This window comes from Apis mellifera, linkage group LG2, assembly GCF_003254395.2.
Source record: "Apis mellifera strain DH4 linkage group LG2, Amel_HAv3.1, whole genome shotgun sequence".
NCBI classification, from domain to species: Eukaryota; Metazoa; Arthropoda; class Insecta; order Hymenoptera; family Apidae; genus Apis; species Apis mellifera.
This window is the reverse complement of record NC_037639.1, coordinates 10,107,089-10,123,718: the sequence shown is the minus strand read 5'-3', so window position 1 is coordinate 10,123,718 and position 16,630 is coordinate 10,107,089. Positions and strand designations below refer to the sequence as shown.

Genomic DNA, 16,630 nt, shown 5'->3' with positions numbered 1-16,630 from the left:
TTTTTTTTCTAATTTACATAATAATAATAATATAAAGAAACAAAAAAAAATTATTTATTTAAATTTATTTAAATAATATTTAAAAGATTTCTTTATTTAATCTTCTAATATTTAAACTCTGTTTAAAATCGATATTTATATTATTAGATTTATAATATTAAAAAAATTATAATTGTTTCAATAATTTTCAGATTAAGTCCAGAATATTGAATTATATCAAGATACAATATTTCATTTTTAACATATTTTAGGAATATTGATCACAGTTCAGTGATCGTTCGCAACATGTTCAAATAAACTACTGATGATTTTAAGACCTATGAATAAAAGATGTTATTATTCGTTCAAAATTTTACAAAATTTAATAAATAATCTATAAATAAATATTTACAGATTAAATTCTGGATCACTTACAACGCTAAAAGTATTCATCGATAGAATAAATATTTTGCCAGCTGTAAGTTTGGGCGGATATTTCGATATAACGAGCAATAAAATAATATCACGAGCTTTTCTTCCAGGTAAGTTGTACCATTCTATTTCATACAAAGCAGTCGCGATTTCACTACCCTGCTACCACATTCATGTTTATTATGCCAATGATTAAATAACCCTCTCTATGTTAAAAAATCGAATGAATGATGAAGTGAACAAACTTGAACGTGAATGAATCGAATCTCGAAAATTTATTTTTTAAAAATACCTGTCCAAGAAGAAGTTCTCCTACGTAACAAAATATTAATATATTGAAAGTAAAAGAAAATAAAAGAATGACGTATGTTAATATTGCAGCCGAATCGCTGGTTTCCCATTCCTAAAATATATCGATTTGTAATTATTTTTCGTGTGTATAATGATCATTTTTTTGTTCAAATATCAATTCATTATTCGAATAATTTTTACCACCATACAGTAATATTCAAGCAAACACATTAATAAAGTCGACACTATCACTTCTACTAAGAATAATTCACGTAATGTTGTTTCAACGTTTTTCGCAAATCTGCAATTCCACAATTATTGCTTTAACACATCACATATATTGTATTTTATAAATGTATAATTTAATTTATTATTTGTAATAAATAAGCAAAATAATATGTAAAATAGATATTTATGCAAATTCATACTTTTTTGAATATTTTGTATACTTTATATATTTAAATTTCTCAAAAATACATGAACACTCATAACCACGATCCACTTATAATCATGATATTAATCAACTTACCTTAAAATTTCCACATGATTCTTGACAACAACCGCCAGATGACTCTCGATACCTGTTTCTAATACTTTCTTTTCGTTCTTCAAGTTCTCCAATCGTAACATTTGTATCTTAATCTGTCCACAGGCATGAGTGATGAAGATTGTCGTTAAACTGTACGCGGCCATTGTGATATTACCTACGACGATAACATAAATACAGTGCATACAATATATAATTTCATACGTGGGACTTTTTTGAATATTGAGAAATGCCTCATAACCAGGATAGGTAAGTGGTCTAATTGTAAAATTCTCAACTTTCCTTTTCGAAAGCAATGGCATAATGGTATGATAAGACAAGCCACCAGTGTACATGAAAGCTGCGCATAATGTGATTAGATTTCTGCCCATGATTACATATCGTGACATAATGACACGATGATCCTCATTTTGCAACATCTTCCAATCTTTTTCCACATGTTTTATGCAATGACCAAGCTCTGAACTTTTTATGCCAAGATAACTATACTTGAATAGCGCACTTAAACAAAATGTCAACGGTCCTAAAAATTTAATTTTCGTATTCATATCCTTCTCGTAGAATAGAATATAGTAACCGAACGGCACGATGACGAATTGTATTATGAAAAAGCAGATCAGGATTAGGACCATGGACAAAATTTTTTCGAATTTATTCGCTTGATTGTAGATAAAATAATAGATGCCTAATGGTTTTAAAATCCAATGGCAGAATTGAAATGTATAATGTATATCGCTTTCATAACGATCATTCAGGGGAAGATCGTCGATATTACTTGATCGCATGTTGACACTTGCGGCGCATAACACTGACTGAAGTCGTCGATATGTAAAGAACAATTCTAAAAAAAATGATTCAAGAGACGCAAGCGCAAGACTGAATGAAACTTTTTCTTCATGATCGATAGCATGTGATAGGAATCACATGTTGCTTTAGTTATCTTGTAATCAGAACAACTGAATACTTTGGTTTTATAGTAATATGTGGATGATTCTTAATATTTCGTTTAGTATACTTTTAAAGGAATAGGATAAACATGTGGAACAATAAATAAAGTGATTGGATTTATAAATTAATAGGATTAAAAATTCGAATAATTTTCATAGATTCTTTGAAATAATGTGTAGAAAAATTCTTTAAGTTGTATGAGTAAAAAATAATTTTGAAATACATTAAATTTAAAAAAAGAATTCGTTCAATTCTCAACTTTATATAGTTTTGTTCGACTTGAAAAATGAAATTTATTAAATAAATATATTTTCAATATATACATTGTTTACATCATTGTCTTTTAACATAATATATTTATGCAAGAACAATTTTTATTAGATCGCAAATCTATGAATTTTATTGAATATTTTTTTTGCAGAGAATTAAGAGAACATATATTACGAAAGTATAGACGGATATGATAATTATCTTTCGATTATTTTAATTTCCATATTAAATCGTAAAATGATCATAATTAAATTAAAAATATCTTTTATCAGGCAATTGGTATCAATTTATTGTTTTAATAATTTTTAAAATTTTTGTTTCTAATCGGTAAGTCTAAAATTTTTATCCATGTTTCTTATACGTATCTTATAAGTTATTCATATTTTATAAGAATATAATATCTAGACATTCCTAGCATTTAACATTGAACATTTCCATGAAGTATATTTGATATTAAATGTTTAATATGTGCTCTATTCAACAAAAAAATGCGAAAAATTATCGAAACATAATGTTATTTCAGAATTCTCAGATGATGTTCAATGATTACTTTTGGAATGATTACTTTTGGAACTGGTTTTTTTGTTGTCACAATCTTCTTGAAAAATTCAATAATCCATATCATCATCACATTTAACATTCGGCAAAGGATGGCAAAAATGATTGTAAGGCTGAAAGCGGTGTTCAAGTTCGTGATGAATCCTGATAGAAATTGTGTACTAAAGATGATATTATAATTTGATATTAAATGAAATTTTATACATAGTGCAAGGTAAAGTATACATGATCATATTGTCGAATCTCTTGGTCTGTTTAAAAGCATTTAATACGATGCAAGCACGGAAAACACTACTTTGTATGAAGGGTGCATAGAAGTAATGTAAGTCTTTTGCACTTTTCAATATCATTTGTTGATATTTCATTCTAATGATGGATTTCCAATCTCGTATGTGCTCTATGCAATAATGAATGTAATATTATCTTTATGTAAAAGTAATGTGTAATTGAATTCTTCAAACACAGTGAGTCAGAGGAGGAAGGATTTTAGGTTTGAATAAATCTCCTTTTTCATGATGTGAAGTATATTTGGAATTATAATGAATAAAGTGACGAACAAATGAAAATTAAAATTTTCGGAACGATTCTTTTTATTTTTAGTAGAAGATAAGAGAAGATATTATCAATCAAAAACTCATTAAATGAAAATAAATTGTTATCCATTTTATAATAATAATAATAATAATAATAATAATGTTTTTTTTTAATAATAATAACTATAATAATTTTCAAGTGACTTTTTTTTTTGAAATTAATAGATAAATTTGAAACATCGAATCGTCATATTATTATTATAATTTTTTCATTAAGAGAAGAAGAAGAATTATCAAGATTTGAAATTAATTCATTGCTTTATAAAAATCATTTCATTATTTCATTATTTATAAAACATGCAAATAAAAAGTGAAAGGATTATTTTTTAAAAATTTTTATATTTATAACTAATAAATTTTATTGTCTAAATATATATATATATGTATATTCAATATCTATGTGTGCAGTTTACATCATTGTTATTTGACGCAGCATATTTAAATACGCGAAAACTGTTTTTACTATCTGGAATTGTAAATTATCTTATGATTCTTTTTGAAAATCAATATTATTTTTTTTTTATAAAAATCAAAGAAATTAAAAGAACATACATTACCGAATGTATATATTGACATGGTGATTATCTTCCCGGCAGTTATTTTAACTTCCACACTAGATCGTGAAATAATCATAATTAAATTAAGTATATCTTTGTCAGGTAACTGATACCAATTCGTCATATAAACCATGTCTCCGACCTTTTTGCACTGTCAGTAATTCGGCGAATAATGAATCAATTATGTTTAAGATATCATATTATCATATATTCATTACCTGTTCTCTTAATATTTCACCGATACAACATACCAATAAAATATTGAAAGACATAGATAAGGCTACCATAACATATATAGTCAAATTTTGAATATTGCGTTCAGACCATTCCTAAGAAAAAATTTATTTTCAATTAAATATATCATATCTATATTATTTAGATAAATTATTCATTGTTATTATTATTTTTTCTAATTTATGATTTTAATAAAATTTATTATAGAGCAAAAGGAAAGAGAAACTTGTATAAAACTATACCAGAACAATTATGTATATTATTCTTACTATTATATTATTTTTATTAATTAAATTAAATCCTGATAAAGTTTTATGATTATTAACAAAAATTTTTAAGAAATATTTAAATTTTATTCTTATTATTTTATTTTATTTGATTTCTTTTTATTTCAAATGTTATGCAATTAAGATCATCATGTATATTTTTGTATAAGTTTCTCATATTTGTCAAAATGATTAGATGAATTATTTTCAATATAGAAATAAATAATTAACAATTATAGATCGACAGAGAAAAAAGAGAATTTTCAAAAATATCCAAATTTCGATATTTAATACATAATAAATAAAATATTCACTGTTTCAATCAGAAATTATATTTTTGGTCGATCTATAAAATCGTCATATATATATATTTTAATAAATTTTGCCTACCGCAAGAAAGTAATAACTAGGCATGCACATACCCATCATACATTTAAACAATTCCATGAAATATATTGGACACGTTATACGCTCGATACGTGCTATGAGACTGCGATCAATGCACAATTAGAAATTAAAAAAAATTTGCGAAAAAATATCAAAACGAATATATTAATATATATATATTACCTCAGGATTCTCAGATGATGTTCGACGATTACACCTATTTTGTTGATGTGATTATCCTTATTCTCTTTTCTTTGCAGGCGATCCACGAATTCGTTAATCCATATCATCATTATGTTCAACTGACCAAGAACATGGCATGTAAAGATGGTTGCAAGAGTGAAAGAAGCGCTGGCACTCGAACTCACGACAAATGCTGATAGAAACTGAGTACCAAGCATGATATCATGAATCGTTGGATCGGTATCAAATGGAATCTTATAAGCAGGACAAGGTAAATTGTACAATTCCACGGTTTTATTATCAATGTGTATGGATCGTTTGAATATTCCCAATATGAAACACGTAAAGAAAATGATGACTTGCATAAAAATTGCGCAGAAAGCTGCGATATAACGGCCCATTTTTGCATTTCTCAGCATCACTTGTTGATCTTGCGTTCTTGTTATCAATTTCCAATCGGCTCGTAAATGTTCTATGCAATGAAGTATATCATTTTTACGTAGCAACAATATGGCATAATTGAAACCATCGATACACCAATGGGACAAAGGACCGAATATTTTCAATTTTACATAGATGTCTTGTTTTACGAAAAGTATGTAAAGTATACCAGGTATTACCGTGAATAATATTATGCACCAACAGATGACAATCAAAATTTGCGATATGATTCTCTCCATCTTCGTGGTGGAAGATGAGGCAGGCCATGCGCCTAATGGTTTCAAGTACCATCTACTCAGTTTTATACTGTATTCGCTGAGATTATCAGATCTCTGTTTCGCCACATTAATATCGTTTGTCATCACGTTCTCTCCCTGATTTCCTTGACAGAGTCGCGGAGACAACTGAATCGAGAACTGGTTTGTCGAACTGTGTTCTCCAACGCTTGCGCAAAGGATGCGCATCGATCGATTCGTCTAGTCAGTTGTTTTTTTTCAATCATAGTGAATATGTTAACAGTATAGATATATTTCAAGTTGTCGACAGTAGCTGAAATGAATTGAGTAATATGCACCTGCTATGGACCAATGAAGAATTGAATAAATAAGGAATAAATCGGGAATAAATTTATAAAAAATTAAAATTATTTTAAACATTTGAAATATGATCTGGAATGTAATACGCTGTGTGGAGTATTTTGAAAGCGTAAATATATCATTTTGTCACGAAAAATTCAATCCGTACATTGCTAGTGCAGTTGAAGTCTCCTCCTCAACCACCAGTTGATTCAATAGAGTATATACGTATATATACGTATATATAATGAAGAGTGTAAGTATTCAATGATATCTTTAGAAATATTTACTTACGCATAAATATTTACTTATTATTTTATAAAAAAAAATTTAATTTAAAATTTGAAATTAAAAAGAAAATTAATTCTGTATAAATATAAGTAAAAAAAAAAAAATATTTGTTGAATTTTCAATTTCATATAAATTTATTTAAACTAAAAAATTATGAAGTTTATATCTAAATATATGTTGAGTACATATTTATATCATTGTAATTTGACGTAACACATTTAAGTACGCGAAAATTGATTTTACTATCTGGAATGGCAAATTATTTCATAAATTTCTTTATAAATTGCATAAAAATTATATTTTTCAGTAAAAGAATTATGGAAACATACCTTACCAAATGTAAGCACTGACATATTAGTCATCTTTCCAGCGGTCATATTTATATTCATACTAGATCGTGTAATGATCATCATCAAATTAAGGATATTTTTATCAGATAATTCATACCAATTCGTCATATAAACTATATCACCGATTTTCTTACACTATTAAAAATTCGATTATTCGGTAAGTGATTGATCATGCAATTAACTAATTATTTATTGAAATACATAAATTACCTCTTCTGTTATAATTTCACCGATATAACATACTAAAAAAATATTATAAGTCATAGATATAATTATCATAACATATACTGTTAGATTTTGAATATTGTGTTCAGACCATTCCTAGGAAAAAATAAATATTTTTAATTCAATAAAATTATTCTTATATTTATCTTCAATTATTCAAATTAATCAAATAATTTTTTTATTATTTCAGTGTCAAATGGATAAAAAAATTGCATTTTATCATATATATTTGTATTTCATTGGAAAAATTATATAAATTTTTATCATTAATAGCAAACTAAATAATCATAATGGCCATGAAAATATAGAAAATATTGAAAAATGCAAAAAGTATTCTTTCACTATTTTATTATAATTCATTAAAAAAATTTTGCATTTAGTCAATAGATCTCTCAAAATTGTTGTACACACATTTTGATTCATTTACCATAAGAATATAATATATAGGCATGCATATTCCCACCATACATTTAATCATTTCCATGAAGCATATTGGACTCATCACATGTTCAACACGTGCTATGAAACTGTAAAAAATGAATAGAGAAATTCTTTAAAAACAATCAAGAAAAAATGCAAAAACAATTACCTTAGAATTCTTAAATGATGTTCGACGATTATACCTATTTTATTAATATAGGCATTATTATTTAATTTCTTTGGCCGATTAACATACTCATTGATCCATATCACCATGAGATTCAACTGACCAAGAGCATGGCTTGCACAGATAGCAACAAAACTAAAAGCGCCAGCGGTGCTCGAACTGCATATAAATGCGGATAATAATTGCGTACCCAATATAATATCATGTGTTGGATTTGTATCAACTGGCATATTATAAGCTGGACAAGGTAAATTATATATGTTCACAGTCTCGTTGTCGACTTTAATGGTCTTTTTGAATGCTCCCAATGCAAGACAAGTACAAAAAACGCCACCTTGTAAGAAAACTGTACAGAAAACTGCAACGTAGCGACCAATTTTCGCATTTTTTAACATCACTTGTTGATCTTGCTTCTTTGTGATAATGTTCCAATCGGCGCATATTTGTTTTATGCAATAATATATGTCATCTTTACGTAGCAATAACACAGCATAATTGAATCCTCCAACTAACCAGTGAGTCAGAGGACCTAGAATTTTCAGTTTCACGTAAATATCTTCTTTTTCTAAGAAAAAGTGAAGCACACCCGGAATTAACGTGAATAACGAAGAGATCCAACAGATGACAATTAAAATTTTTGAAACAATTTTTTCGATTCTTGACTTATAAAATGAGGCCGGCCATGCACCTATCGGTTTCAATATCCATCGATTGAATTGTATGCTGTACTCGGAAAGATCACCGAATTTTTTTTCGATTTTTGCAAGATCATCTGCCATCGTGCAGTCACAACAAAATCGCGCATGCAACTGAATCGAGGATTCGGTGCACTGTATTTATCCAACGCTTGCGCATACTTTGTCAAAGGATATGCGCCGATCGATTTGATACAGTTAATGAAACTTATGTGAGTATACATTTCAAATTGTTGATAGTAACGGCATGAATTCGACAACGTGTGTGCAGTAGAAACTAAATTGTGCTTTCTTTATAAATATATAATTTAATTTCTAATTGTAGACATAATCGAATTCATATGATATTTTTGACATTTGTAGCACGATTTGAAAATGTGATACGCTACATGTCAGATAATATAAGATTTTTTTAAAGAAAAAAAAAATCAAGTTCTAATATATGACGTTAAATATTACTGTGATTTTAAGTGTTCATTTCAATTAAATCAGTGTAAGTAAATTAGATAAATAGAAAAATTTTTTAATATTTTTTCATGCAATTGTTTAAAATGTGCTGATAGAAAATATATATTTATAACAATATTATAAAACTGCAAATTATAACTTTTTGAAATGGAATATGTATTTCATTATTATGAATGAAAAAAAAATTTTTTATTTCATGTTTCTTTTAAAATCATTTACGAATATAATTAGTAATATGCAAAGTTTATTTTTAAATGTATATTTGATACATATTTTCTTTATGCTCAATACATGTGCACTTTACAATATTGTCATTTGGCGTAATATATTTAGGTATACAAAAACAGTTTTTACAATCTGAAATTATAAATATATTTGTATATTTTCGATAATATATTTCAACTAATGATATATATCATGAAAAATTGAAAAAACCAGACATACATTACCAAATGTGATTACTGAAATATCAATTATCTTTCCAGCAGTCATTTTGTATTCTACGCCAGATCGTACAATAATCATAATCAGATTAAAAATATCTTTATCAGGTAAATGATACCAATTTGTCATGTAGACCATGTTACCAATTTCTTTACATCTTTCAGTTAGTACTTCACCGATATAACATATTAAAAATGTGCTTAAAATTACATTCATTACAGCAAAAGTGTATATACCGAGGACCCTAATATCACGTTCAGACCATTCCTGAGAAAAAATGAATATTTTTTTAATTAGATTGATTACTTGTCATTATAATCTATTGATTTTCTTATTATTTGAATTTATGAAACTCATAAAAAATTATGACATGTAGAATAGGATTCATTTAATTAATTTCAATTATCTTGTATAATTAGTTAAAGTGTTTCATATTTCCAAAAAGAGATTATCTTTAATTCTCGATAAAAATATATCTAAAATAGAAAAATTAATAGAAATGAATCTTATTCTATGTCTTATATGTCTATAAATTGGATGATTCTATTAAAAGTGAAGAATTTAATATATTTATATCAGTGTCTTGAAAATTAATATTTTAATATTTCTGTTTACAGTGATAATAATGAAATTTACGAATCATCTGTGTAATATATCAACATGCGACCAACCAAATTATTTTCAACAAAAAAATATGCAAAATTAATTATAGATTTTGAAAACGAAAATCTTAACAAATATAATTAAATTTGGAAAATAGCATACCGCAAGAATGCAATAGCTAAACATGCATATACTCAAAATATTCTTGAACATTTCCATGAAGCATATTGGGCTCAATAGATGTTCAGTACGTTCTAGGAAACTTTAGTTAATATGTAATTAGAGAAAATCTCTAAAGAAAGATAGATAAATAGATAAGAAGAGAGAGAAATAGAAACAGAAAGAAACTATACAAAAAAATGTTACCTTAGAATTCTTAAATGATGTTCGATGATTATACTTATTTCATCAATGCGTATATTCTTATTTTGTTTTTGTGGCTGATTTACAAATTCTTGAATCCACGAAATCATTATAGTTAACTGACCAATAGCATGATATGCAAATACTGTAGCAAGACTGAAAGCGATAACAACAGTAGCACTACTTGTGTATGATGTCAAATATTGCAAACTAAGAATGATACCATGCCCTGGATTAGTATCAACCGGAATTTTATATGTTGGAAATGGTAAGACATACATTTCCATGCTATCGTTGCCAATTTTGATTGTCCGTTTCAAAACACCCAAAACGATACAGAAACAAAAAGTACCAATGTGCATAAAACCTGCGATGCAACCGGAAATGATGCGACCAATTTTCGCACTTTTAAGCATCACTTGCTGATCCTCCATCCTTTTAATTATTTTCCAATCAGTTTCTATGTGTTCTATACAATATCGTATATCGTTTTTACGAAGCAACAACACGGCGTAATTGAATCCTCCCCCAAAGCAGTAGCTTATAGGGCCAAGTGTTTTTAATTTCGAAACGATATCCTCTTTCACGAAAAGAAAATGTAATGAACTTGCTAATATAATAAATAATAAAATGATCCAGTAGAAGAAAATTAGAATTTTTGTCATTATCTTTTCGAATTTTGAGGTGAAGGACGGAAGTGGCCATACACCTATCATTTTCGAGAGCCATCTGTTCAATTGTATGCTATACTCGTTCAGACTACCAAATTTCTTTTGAACCGCGACAATGTCATCTGCCATGGTGTTTCCTCGATGAAGTTGCAGAAACGACTGAACGATATACACACAATATTATACAGATGATGTGCGCCGATCGATACACTCCGTTGCCAATAGTTATGTGCCAATACTTAATCCATGCATTTACGTTTTATTCGTTGAAGATAGTTGTATAGTACGTACTTGATGGAATGATGGAGATTAAAATACATATATATATATTTTATCGAAACAATAAAATTCATAAAAAAAAAGACACTATAAGTGAAATGTTATTTTGAAATATGACGTGTGTTACTTGTAATGTTAATTGAGAAATTAATAAATGAAAAATAATAAAGAATAAAATAAATATTTTTTTCTTTTTAATAATCATAATGATATTTAAATAAAACAAAGTGTAGTGTATGATTAACTTTTTTGATTTGATTTTCAATGTAAGAAAGAAATCAAATTTTTCTGTCTGCCTTAAATATGTAAATGAATTTGAAACACAAAGTTCTAAAATTTCTTATTTAATTGTTTAATTGCATAATATATAATATATGATATATAATATATGTTTGATTGCATAAGAAATAATTTATAAAAAAATACGATATTTGTTTCGATAAAATTTCAACGTAGTATGAATATAAATATTGAATAATATAAACAAATTATATATAATAAATTAATATATAGTTTCATTTTGATTCCATTCTTAAAATATTGAAAACGAAACATAATATATATTACAAATTCAACGAAACTTATTTTTTTGAAATATAAATTTGAAAATTTTCCATGCACATTATGATATTATCATTTAAATTTACATACATTTTATCCTATGATGTTCCGCAATGTTGTTTAATTGTTGTTTATGTGTTTCTTCGTTTTAGATTATTGACCAAAAATTGTTACAAGAATTCCAAATTGTTCACAATTGAGTAATAAAATGATAACCAAACTATAAGCACTTAGAATAATGGAATATCACAAATCCAATCAAGCATCAAATACGATTTTAAAGGACAGAATGGTGCGTAGAAAAAGTTCAGGAAAGTTCTCATTATCGATTATCTCTAACTCTACGTTTCATGTAAAGACTTCATCACAATATAAAATTTTCCTCTCAGTGAGAGAAGAATCTATCAGTATTAACAACTTATTTGAATATCCAATCTCTACTATAAATGGAATTTGTAAGTACGAATATAATGATAATTTATGAAAAAAATAGATAATTGAAAGGAAATGTTAAAATGCAAAAATGATAATATCGATTATCGAAACTTTCGCGTACTAATTTCAATACTTTCGATAAATCGATTCATGCGAATTATTGCGAGTGCGATATTTTCTATCGACCACCAGTTGATTCGATTCATAAGGAGGTTAGTTTTTAGATACATTTTATATTACGATTATTTTTGTTTAGTGTTTTAATTACAATATTTTTCTTAAGAATAATAGTGAATAATTTTTTTATAAGTTCATTTTAAAATTTTTTTGTACGTACTTTCTAATAATAATAATTATATGGACCAATTATTATTAAAGTGGATTTCTTCGTAAAAAGTAAAATTTATAAAAAGAATATCTATTTGAAGATTTGAAAATATGATGCATGTCAAACAATTCCAAAGAGTTAATTAATCAAAGTAAAAAATTTATATTCTTTTTTTTAATAATTTAGTTTTTTAATATTATAATATATTGTATTAAATTTTATAAATATCGAATATGTTACAATAAAAAAATTAATCTTAATTTTTTTAATTTATAATTGATTTTTTTTCATTGATTTGACTGTATCATAAAATTACATTCATTTTAAATTGTGTAAATATATTATACAAATAGAAAAAAATTTTTAAATTTTCTTTATAGTGTATAGATGGAAATGTAATATTATTATATAACAATATTATAAGATTGCAAATTAGAATTTGAAAGAAAAAGATGCAATTATCACGAATGAAAAAAAACAATTTTTCTTAAATTTTTTATATTTCCAAATTTATTCAAATGTAATTAATAATATGTAAAATTTATTTTTAAATATTTTTTTTGAATATTTGATACATATTTTTATGTGCTCAATACATAAAAAATGTTTATACATAAAAATTTACAATATTGTCATTTGGCGTAATATATTTAAATACGCAAAAACAGTTTTTATGATCTGAAATCGTAAATATATTTGTATTTTCGATAATGTATTTCAACTAATGATATATTTTATAAAAAATTGAAAAAATTAGACGTACATTACCAAACGTGATTACCGATATATCAATTATTTTTCCGGCAGTCATTTTGTATTCCACGCCAGATCGTGTAATAATCATTATCAAATTAAGAATATCTTTGTCAGGTAATCGATACCAATTTGTCATGTAGACCATGTTACGAATTTCTTTACATCTTTCAGTTAGTACTTCACCGATATAACATATTAAAAATGTGTTTAAAGTTATACATATTACTGCAAAAGCATATATACCAAGAACCCTAACATCATGTTCAGACCATTCCTAAGAAAAAAATGAACATTTTTAATTAGATAAACTACTTATGTTCATATTAATCTAATGATTTTCTTATTACTTGAATTTATGAAACTCATAAAAAATTACGACATATAGAATAAGATTCATTTAATTAATTTCAATTATCTTGTATAATTAGTTAAAAAGTTTTTTACATTTCCAAAAATAGATTACTTTTAATTCTTGATAAAAATATATTTAAAATTGAAAAATTAATAGAAATGAATCTTATTCTATGTCAAATTAGATGATTCTATTAAAAGTGAAGAATTTAACATATTTATATTGTAAATCAATGTCTTAAAAATTTATGTTTTATTATTTCTGTTTACAGTGATAGTAATGAAATTTATGGATCATCTGTGTAGTACAACAACATGCGGCCAATCAAATTATTTTCAACAAAAAAATACACAAAATTAATTATAGATTTTGAAAACGAAAATCTTAACAAATATAATTAAATTTGGAAAATAGCATACCGCAAGAATGCAATAGCTAAACATGCATATGCTTAATATATTCTTCAACATTTCCATGAAGCATATTGGGCTCAATAGATGTTCAGTACGTTCTAGGAAACTTTAGTTAATATGTAATTAGAGAAAATCTCTAAAGAAAGATAGATAAATAGGTAAAAAGAGAGAGAAATAGAAACAGAAAGAAACTATACAAAAAAATGTTACCTTAGAATTCTTAAATGATGTTCGATGATTACACTTATTTCATCAATTCGTATATTCTTATTTTGTTTTTGTGGCTGATTTACAAATTCTTGAATCCACGAAATCATTATAGTTAACTGACCAATAGCATGACATGCAAATACTGTAGCAAGACTGAAAGCGATAACAACAGTAGCACTCATTATGAATGATGTCAGATACTGCAAACCAAGAATGATGGCATGCCCTGGATTAGTATCAACTGGAATTTTATAAGTTGGAAATGGTAAGACATATATTTCCATGCTATCGTTGCCGATTTTGATTGTTCGTTTAAAAACTCCCAGAATGGTGCAAAAACAAAGAGTACCAATTTGCATGAAGCATACGATGCAACAGGAAATGATGCGTCCAATTTTCGCGTTTTTAAGCATCACTTGCCGATCCCCCATCCTCGTGATCACCTTCCAATCGGCTTCTATGTGGTCTATACAATAGCGTATATCGTTTTTACGAAGTAACAATACAGCATAATTGAGCCCTCCACCAAAGCAATAACTTATTGGACCAAGTGACTTTAATTTCGAGACTATATCTTCTTTCACAAGAATGAAATGTAATAAGCTTGTTATTATGATGAATAGCACGATAATCCAATAGAGGAAAATTAGAATTTTCGTTATTATTTTTTCGAGTTTTGAGGAAGAGGATGGAAGAGGCCATACGCCTATCGTTTTCGAAAACCATCTATTTAATTGTATGCTATATTCGTTTAAACTTCCAAACTTTTTCTGAATCGCAACAATATCGTCTGCCATCGTGTTTCCTCAACGAAGTCAGAGAAACGACTGAATGGTATACACGCGGTGTTACACGAATTATGTACATCGATCAATAAATATACTCCATAGCTTGTACTTCCATAATTATTGGCAACGATAATCCATGTGTTTATTTTTCATTTCGTCGAAGATAATATAAAGTGTACTTGATATAGTGATAGATTAAATTAGATATCTTAGCAAAGAAGTAAAAATATTTATAAATACTTTTACAAGTGAAATGTGATTTTAAAAAATATATATTAGCTAATGTTAATCGAAAAAATAGTGAATAGATAGTAAAAAAATAAAGTAATATATACATATATTTTTTTTATTAATCATTAGTATTTAAATAATAAAATATCACATTGAAGATTATGATTATTAATATTTTCGGTAATTTCGGTGTAAAAAAAATCTGTTTTTTTTTTAAATAATTCATTAAAAAAGTGATAACGAAAAAAAAATATTGTTTGAAATTAGTTTAGGAAGAATTTTTAAAAAATCGAAAATGAAACATAACAAATGCAATTTTGCTATTATCACATGTATCTCGATATTTCAGTATAGATAATAGAAGTTATTATTTCAATATAGATATATTAAACATATATCTTACAAATTCAATAAAACATATCTCATTTAGAAACTCTTCAACTTGAAATATAAAATTGTTATCCATAAACGCAATATGATATTATCTACACTTACAATATATATTTTTTGTTCTAATATATGTAAATAATATTTTACAATATTAATATTATTCATGCATCTCCACTTATTATATCCTTTTTTAATTCCTTTCAGTTTTCGAATAATCTTTACAACTTTATTACAAGAATTTGAAATTATTTACAAGCATAACGATCAAAGCAAGCACTTATAACAACGGAATGTATCACAAATTGGTGTATGGATCAAGGATAGATCAGGAAAATTAGATTTCATTGATTATGTTATCGATTTTTTTTATACAAAGAAGCTTTGCAGTCACAAAAGAATTCACTGGAATATATAAAACTGAAAATTGATTGATTTTTATGTTCTTCATCATGATTTTTTTATTTTCCAGACACTATTGCAAAGAAGCATGGAACAAATCAGTTGGAATGTTCTTAATGCATTTATGAATGTGCTGTTCATGCGAGATAAAAATGTAATATTATTTAATTGGAAAATCTAAGCGGATCATTTTGATCTTTGAATCCAAATTTTTTGTTTTGTCGAAGAAAATGCATAAAACACAGATATTATTAGAAAATTTAAATTGTGTAAGTATATTATATAAGTAAAAAATAGAAAAAATTTGTTAAAGAAAATTTAAAAAAGTTAAAAAAATTATTTAAATGCAAAAATATATGTAGAAATATATTGTAAATTATATTATAAGATTATAAGTTGTAAATGTTATACATTTAATCATTTTATTTATCCTCAAGCAATTCAATGTACACCGCTAGTGCAGTTGAAGTCTCCTCTTAACCACCAGTTGATTCGATCACAAGAATATGT

General features: G+C 26.2%; 5 protein-coding genes and 2 long non-coding RNA genes across 13 annotated transcripts; 2 read left to right on the top strand and 5 right to left on the bottom strand.

Annotated features, from left to right (window-relative positions):
• Positions 1 to 180: 180 nt before the first annotated feature.
• On the bottom strand, positions 181 to 2,324 carry Or51 (odorant receptor 51). 3 transcript variants are annotated; one of them, XM_026446358.1, is made up of 5 exons: positions 1,232 to 2,324; positions 904 to 1,003; positions 704 to 814; positions 415 to 570; positions 181 to 317 (listed from the first exon to the last, which is right to left on the bottom strand). In XM_026446358.1, exons 1-5 carry the CDS (start codon positions 2,032 to 2,034, stop codon positions 261 to 263), a joined length of 1,227 nt encoding a protein of 408 aa, XP_026302143.1. In that variant the 5' UTR covers positions 2,035 to 2,324; the 3' UTR covers positions 181 to 260.
• Positions 476 to 5,411, top strand: LOC107966089. Of its 2 annotated transcripts, none has more exons than XR_001706504.2 (4): positions 476 to 521; positions 1,355 to 1,498; positions 2,991 to 3,239; positions 5,323 to 5,411. It is a non-coding gene; the product is annotated as an uncharacterized LOC107966089 (long non-coding RNA). The 2 variants fall into 2 exon arrangements; XR_003304163.1 differs by lacking the exon at positions 476 to 521 and adding an exon at positions 670 to 775.
• Or50 (odorant receptor 50) lies at positions 3,969 to 6,585 on the bottom strand. Of its 3 annotated transcripts, none has more exons than XM_026446347.1 (5): positions 5,246 to 6,585; positions 5,066 to 5,165; positions 4,394 to 4,504; positions 4,176 to 4,326; positions 3,969 to 4,084 (listed from the first exon to the last, which is right to left on the bottom strand). In XM_026446347.1, the coding sequence occupies exons 1-5, from the start codon at positions 6,148 to 6,150 to the stop codon at positions 4,008 to 4,010; spliced, it is 1,344 nt and encodes a 447-aa protein (XP_026302132.1). In that variant the 5' UTR covers positions 6,151 to 6,585; the 3' UTR covers positions 3,969 to 4,007.
• A 125-nt stretch (positions 6,586 to 6,710) lies between these two features.
• On the bottom strand, positions 6,711 to 8,738 carry LOC100576783 (odorant receptor 22c-like). The gene is made up of 5 exons (XM_006565901.3): positions 7,717 to 8,738; positions 7,555 to 7,654; positions 7,113 to 7,223; positions 6,882 to 7,037; positions 6,711 to 6,798 (listed from the first exon to the last, which is right to left on the bottom strand). The coding sequence occupies exons 1-5, from the start codon at positions 8,511 to 8,513 to the stop codon at positions 6,742 to 6,744; spliced, it is 1,221 nt and encodes a 406-aa protein (XP_006565964.1). The 5' UTR covers positions 8,514 to 8,738; the 3' UTR covers positions 6,711 to 6,741.
• Positions 8,739 to 9,130: 392 nt separating this feature from the next.
• On the bottom strand, positions 9,131 to 11,383 carry LOC100576816 (odorant receptor 4). 2 transcript variants are annotated; one of them, XM_016918046.2, is made up of 4 exons: positions 10,311 to 11,383; positions 10,107 to 10,206; positions 9,347 to 9,608; positions 9,131 to 9,254 (listed from the first exon to the last, which is right to left on the bottom strand). In XM_016918046.2, the coding sequence occupies exons 1-4, from the start codon at positions 11,105 to 11,107 to the stop codon at positions 9,148 to 9,150; spliced, it is 1,266 nt and encodes a 421-aa protein (XP_016773535.1). In that variant the 5' UTR covers positions 11,108 to 11,383; the 3' UTR covers positions 9,131 to 9,147. The 2 variants fall into 2 exon arrangements, with proteins under 2 accessions (XP_016773535.1, XP_006565962.1); XM_006565899.3 differs by having other exon boundaries at positions 9,342 to 9,608; positions 10,311 to 11,381.
• On the top strand, positions 10,464 to 14,041 carry LOC102656676. The gene is made up of 3 exons (XR_003304164.1): positions 10,464 to 10,575; positions 11,971 to 12,110; positions 13,961 to 14,041. It is a non-coding gene; the product is annotated as an uncharacterized LOC102656676 (long non-coding RNA).
• On the bottom strand, positions 13,167 to 15,364 carry LOC113218533 (odorant receptor 4-like). Its single transcript, XM_026438981.1, has 4 exons — positions 14,313 to 15,364; positions 14,109 to 14,208; positions 13,345 to 13,611; positions 13,167 to 13,259 (listed from the first exon to the last, which is right to left on the bottom strand). Exons 1-4 carry the CDS (start codon positions 15,107 to 15,109, stop codon positions 13,203 to 13,205), a joined length of 1,221 nt encoding a protein of 406 aa, XP_026294766.1. The 5' UTR covers positions 15,110 to 15,364; the 3' UTR covers positions 13,167 to 13,202.
• Positions 15,365 to 16,630: the final 1,266 nt, after the last annotated feature.